The 6,000-nt window shown below is 41.7% G+C and overlaps 1 protein-coding gene across 1 annotated transcript in view; it reads left to right on the top strand.

Moving 5' to 3' along the window:
- Positions 1-1,233: 1,233 nt before the first annotated feature.
- Positions 1,234-6,000, top strand: part of lrrc7 (leucine rich repeat containing 7) — a gene marked incomplete at both ends in the record, with an annotated part of 60,212 nt that continues 55,445 nt past the window's right edge. The window contains one exon of the mRNA XM_079221261.1: positions 1,234-1,258. Coding sequence (XP_079077387.1) covers positions 1,234-1,258 — 25 coding nt within the window. The remainder of the gene's footprint in view (positions 1,259-6,000) is intronic.

Genomic DNA, 6,000 nt, shown 5'->3' with positions numbered 1-6,000 from the left:
AAATATGTTGAAGAGGAGGCTGGAAAACAAGACATTATCAAGAACTTATCTGCAACAATAACTTGATTAACTGATCAATCGACATAAAATGAATCAGCAATTAAACATCCAGACATTCTCCTGTGTAAGTTTCTCAAATGTATGGGGTAGTAAACTGACTTCACCTTGGATAGCCCCACTATATGTTTAGAATAACGAAGAAGTCTCATAAAATATCCAACAACCATAACCAGTCATGAAAAAAAGTGTCATTTTAAATAAACTTTTTCCAACATTGAGCTATCTTTGTACATAGATTTTTTTTTTCTCACAGGAAAAGATGGAGGCAGCATGGCAACAGTCTCAGGGCCAAGGCTCTGTGTGTGTTTGTGTGTGTGTGTGTGTGTGCGTGTGTGTGTGTGTGTGTGTTTGTGTGTGTTTGCGTGCGTGTGCGTGCGTGTGTGTGTTTGCGTGCGTGCGTGTGTGAGGTAGCACAATGAGCTAAGGAGATGACTTCTTTTTCACACACATACACACATACCCGTGCACAATTAGGTTTACAACACGTTGGCGCGCACATTCATGCGCACGCGCAAACGCACCTACTCCGGCGTCCTCGTTCCATCTTCATCCATCTCTCTCTCTCCCTTCCTCTCTCCCTTCCTCTCTCCCCTCTCTCTCTCTCTCTCTCTCTCTCTCTACGGGGGATAGATGGGAGGAGACGCTCCTGCTGAATGTGTTTTCCCTGCAGCGGGGTTTACGGTAACGGAGAGGAGGAAGAAGAGGAAGAAGAAGGGCAGCACCGCTCCTCTCTCGGTCACGGATCCGTTCACCTGGTGTGATTTTCATAACCGTACACTGACCTTTCTCTCTCCCGGAGTGCCCGCATCTTGGCTTCTTTTTTTTTTTTTGGAGGCGGAGCGAGGTATCTTGCAACGAAACCCACTGAGGAGATCTGACTGAAAACGGTGTGGAACCGACTTGGATTTAAAACCGTACCGAGCGATCCGGACATGAGTCTCGCTGCCCGGCTTGATGCGCTCTCCTCCTCCGTTTTCTGGCCTCGGGGTGACTGAAGATGCGGCTGGTCGCGCGGGTACCTGCTCTGGTTTTACACCGGCTCGGTTCGCCCCGGTAGACTGATCCTGTCCGGTGCTGCGGCGTCCACGGGGGCAAGCAGAGTGATTTAAGGACAACAAAAAAAAGAAAAAAAGAAGAAGAAAAAACCCGGATCCGCCACCAGCAGCTTGCCAGATGGATAACTACTCTACTCTTCAACGTAAGGCAACCAGATTGACTCTACCTGCTGCAGTACTCGTCATTCAGTCTGTGTTAATGATCCCTAAATAATAATCTCATTCATATCGACATATGAGGAATCTGTGGTTCTTCATCCTGACCTCATTGCATAAAATGCCATTTTTTTATTCTATACATTTCTGTCATATACACATGATTTTCTCCTGACCATTAATGTTTAATTAGGCTGATATCATGCGACAAATAATGACATTATTTCATATTTGGAACAACTCATTTCACTGTAGATTGTAGGCTATATAATAATTTATATATTTTTTTTCTCACTTTTATTTTTATAAAAATGCTCCCCACATCATTTCATAGACCTTCATCTACGGGCCTCTCGAGCTCTGTGATGAGCTAATGAAACAGCCATGACTGCAGGAAGAGAGGGAGAGAGCGGGGAGTGTGTGTGTGTGTGTGTGTGTGTGTGTGTGTGTGTGTGTGTGTGTGTGTGTGTGTGTGTGTGTGTGTGTGTGTGTGTGTATAAGGATGATATATGGTGCAGTGTCATATACCCTCCTATCTTGACATGTAGCCCCCAGCCATTCAGCTATGATAGCTTTATGCTTCCATATAAGACATTAACACACACACACACACACACACACACACACACACACACACACACACACACACACACACACACACACACCTGTTAAATCCTGCAGCCTGAGGTATTGTAGCTTATTAGCCTATCTTGCCCATTATTTAGCTGTATCAGTCACGCTCGTAATGACAAAGGCTTGTGAACCATTCGGCTAAATGCTTTATTGCTGCTGTAATACACCTGTACAAGGTTGAACACGTTTATTGTGTGGATCATAATTTCTGTAGTTATGTGCTGTAATGTTTTTCCACTGCAGCCTTATCGCTAACCTGCACACATACCGAGTGTCTTTCTCACTTGCAGCCGGGGCACTAAAGCAACATGCAAAAAAGAGCTTCTTCTAATCAAAGGGAATATTTAATCACAATCTTCAATGCAACCTTTTTCAAAGCGTCTCTGTCTGTGTTGCCAATGAGATGAGCAGGGGTTTGCAGCCACTGCTAATCGCCTTATTTTGTATCATTTTACGAACGGGCCGTGATGTGTCATTAGTTTTTGGTCTCTTTCACTGGCATCAAGGAGCCCAGAGGTCCAGGTTGCTAAATTGATACTGTAACTGTGCTAAAAAAAGTATTGAATTACCTGGTAGAAGTGTGCTCCAGTGGCGATGCAACCAGGTACATTTACTCAAGCACGGTAAAGTTCTGAGGTGCTTTATGTGGTTATTTTCATTGTGTGCTACTTCAAACGTCTACTCCACCACAGTTCATTCATCTCTGGTTAAAATATCCCTCTTATCAAGTTATTTCAGTCTGAAATTGAGTCCCTAAGGTTTTAGTTCCTTCAACTTGTTTCAAGATTTTTAGAAACTTTTTCATAATTTAAGGGCAGCAATGGCGCTTTGGTCTCTCTTGATTCAAAATATAGACACTCATGCTTTGATCATATTTTAAATAAGTCGCTTTAAGTAAAATACATATTCTTGCGTTTTTTAGGAGTTAATCTTTTACAGAATGTCTTTTTATAAAACATATTAATATAAAAGATCTATACATAACAGCGTTTGGTCAATTTATTTTACTCTATACTTTAAGTACATTTGCTGATTATACTTCTGTGCTTTTACTCCAATTGAATGTACTTGGGTGTACATGGAAGACACTGAGTTTCTTCCACCCCACTGCACTTGTTTTAAGGTAACATTGTGACTTTTCAGCATTTTATGACATTTTATAGAGCAAACTAATTATTAAATGATCAAGAAAATAATAATGAAAGTAAGATGCAATTGCTCTTATATCTTTAGTTGATGTCTTTTATGTGAGATACACGCCTTCAGTGATATTAAGAAGCAGGGAAGCAGAGTAATGATGGTGAAAGTACTGTATAGTTATAAAGTATGTATATTATTTAACACACACTGAACCCATTTTAGTCCGGCTATAGTTCTACTTTCTCATCAAGTCCTCTTGTGACTTATTCTAAATTGCAGTCGGCACCTCTCGTGCTGAGTGGAATGTAAAAGGCTTCAGATGCAAGACACGATAAATGCATTAACATTTCCTCTTCAAAGAGCAAACTTGCAGGCAGCTCTCTGTGCCGCTCCGCTGTAGCTCTGACAGGACGCTGCTGCTCCTGCTGCTGCTGATGCTGCCGGTTGCCTAGTGACTGTATCCATGGAACCGGCTCCCATCGTCATGGTTACGGGCCAAGGGAAAGAGACCCAGTGAGGGAAAGGGGGGACAGAGAGTTCCTCTGCAGATGATGAGGATGGATTGTGATGTTTCTGGGGGTGTGATGGTTGTGGTGGTTGTGATGTGTTGGGGCTGAAGAGGCTGATGAAGAGTCTCATTGGATTAATGAAGCCACAAAAACAGTCTTTGACTATCGCATCTTTGCCAAAATGTGATCAATAAATGCTCTTTGGAGCTTCAAAGAGTGAGACAGCTCAACGTGGAAGCAAATAGGATATCTTCACGCACATGCTGCAACCATCGGCTAATTAACTTCAGCAATACATTTTAAAAATAATGTAATTCCTTCTTTTCCAATATTAAGGTTTTCAGCCTTTTCCCTGTTTCATATCATCATAAACTGAATATATTCGTTTTTTTGACCTGTGGCTGGACTAAAGAAGATATGTCAAGGCATCTACTTGAGCATTTTTATGGATATTTTCAGTATTTTCTGATTCAACATTCAATTATGCTGAAAACTAAAGCTCACGTTCCAACTTTCATCATTTCTTCTGAGAAGACATTGTGATATTCTATTATATATGTCATAAGTCCTTTGTAACTGGAGTTCAAACTGACCAAAGCTGCAAACATTTTACAGCCACCTTTTAAGCCTATGGCAACTGCATTTTTATCAGATTTTGGAGTATGGACTTGAAGACTCTAAAACCGCCAAATCCATGTGGAGGAACCTTTGCAGGATTTTTAGAGAAGCACAGAGGAGAGGAGGAGGAGAAGCAGACAGAAGCGTTATCCTCTTGGTCACGGCACATACTGTACTGTAGGTTCACACAGGCTCACTGGATGAATTCATCTCATCCATTTTGTTAATTTAGACGGTTTTAATGTGATTTTGTCTTTCTTGCGAGTCCAGATTCATGTGAGAGCATCCGTTCTGTCCCTTCTCCAGTCTCAGTGACAATGTTGCCATGGTTGCATCATGCACATTGTTCTCTCCAAGGTGACATAATTCTTTGGCTCGAATAAGAGATTCAGTACAGCCCCGTACAGTCGAACTGGAGGAATCTGCTATTTCTATATTACATCATGTATTCCTTTAAGTAGTCAGATTTTGCGGGTTTCGATCAGTTACAATTCTGAATTGTGTGCTTTTTTTTTTTTCATTTGCTTTGTGTGTGTTGAATTTGTGAGCCTCTGTGTTGTCTTGTTAGTACTGGAAAATGTCTCTTGAATGAGGATACAATGTATTTTAATATTCTCACTTTGTGCACCCATTGTAAAAGCGTGAACATTTTATAACCTTGTATATTTAATCTTATTTCAGTTTCATGGTTTGCTTTTTTAACATCTGCCTCGGGACTACAGATGAAAAATAGGCTCTTGGCTAATGCTGCGTTCAAACCAAACGCGTTGTAAATATTCACGACGCGTTACTCGCGTCAGTTTACTTGCTCGACAATAATGCTGTGTTCACACCAAGCGTGTCGCGAAGTTACCCACGCTTGGAAGGGGGCGTGGCTTATCTCTGTGGCTTATCTTCGTAAAAACAGTTACCGTTTCTGCCATCCACCATGAAAATAACAACTGGTTCTGCTTTATACTTGGTGTGTAAATTCCACATACGTTGGAACATCAAACTCCATCGTGTCTGGGTTCATAATATTATCTGTAGTCCCACAACAGCGTCTGAATGAAGCCGCTACCAGCGCTACTTCAGGCGGACCAGCAACAGTTTGATTCAGCAGCGACAGGATGGCGGTGATGACGGACGGAGCTTCTCAACGCTCATTGCCTTACGCCACGCACATTTTTCGCCCGAGTTGAACAATTTAAACTCTCGCGAAAGAGGCGAATTATTCGCGGCGCGTTATTCGCGTCATTCACGCCGCCCGGCAGAAATGTGCGTCATTCGCATCTGTGCATTGACTTTGCATGTAATCTACTGGCGCGTCAAAATCGCAACGTTTGGTGTGAACGCAGGATAACTCTGGCGCATTTACTTAAATGTTTTTATTAATGTGCACTGTCCCCTTATCAAATAAACCATTTAAACCTTTAGAAAAGTGTTTCTGTGTAAAGGACCCCATTTGTTAATACACCAGACTCTTATTCCTGAATTATTTGCAGTACAATGTTGTAGAAAATGCAGCGACTTGTACGGCTCCATAAATTAATAGAGTACCAGCTTTTAACTGTGGAACATTATTTTTATTATGTACAAATGATAATACGCTTCTTAACTATTTAATGTCTAACATGAATATGCATTATGTTTATAATCAAATTAAATGGCCATTTATTTCTACATAGAGCTTCTATGTAGAAATAAATGACAGCAGCAGCAGAAACCCACGTTTGCGAGCCACAGCAGTTCCTTGAGGGAGCCGTCAAGTGTTGCTCACGCAGGCAGCGTTGCGCGGGCGTGAGATCTATACCCTTAATTAAGCTTTCGCTACACCCCTCCATCAGAGT

The sequence above is a fragment of the Taurulus bubalis genome, assembly GCF_910589615.1.
Source record: "Taurulus bubalis genome assembly, chromosome: 7".
Taxonomy (NCBI): Eukaryota; Metazoa; Chordata; class Actinopteri; order Perciformes; family Cottidae; genus Taurulus; species Taurulus bubalis.
Note: the sequence above shows the minus strand (reverse complement) of the source record. Positions and strands in the feature narration are given on the sequence as shown.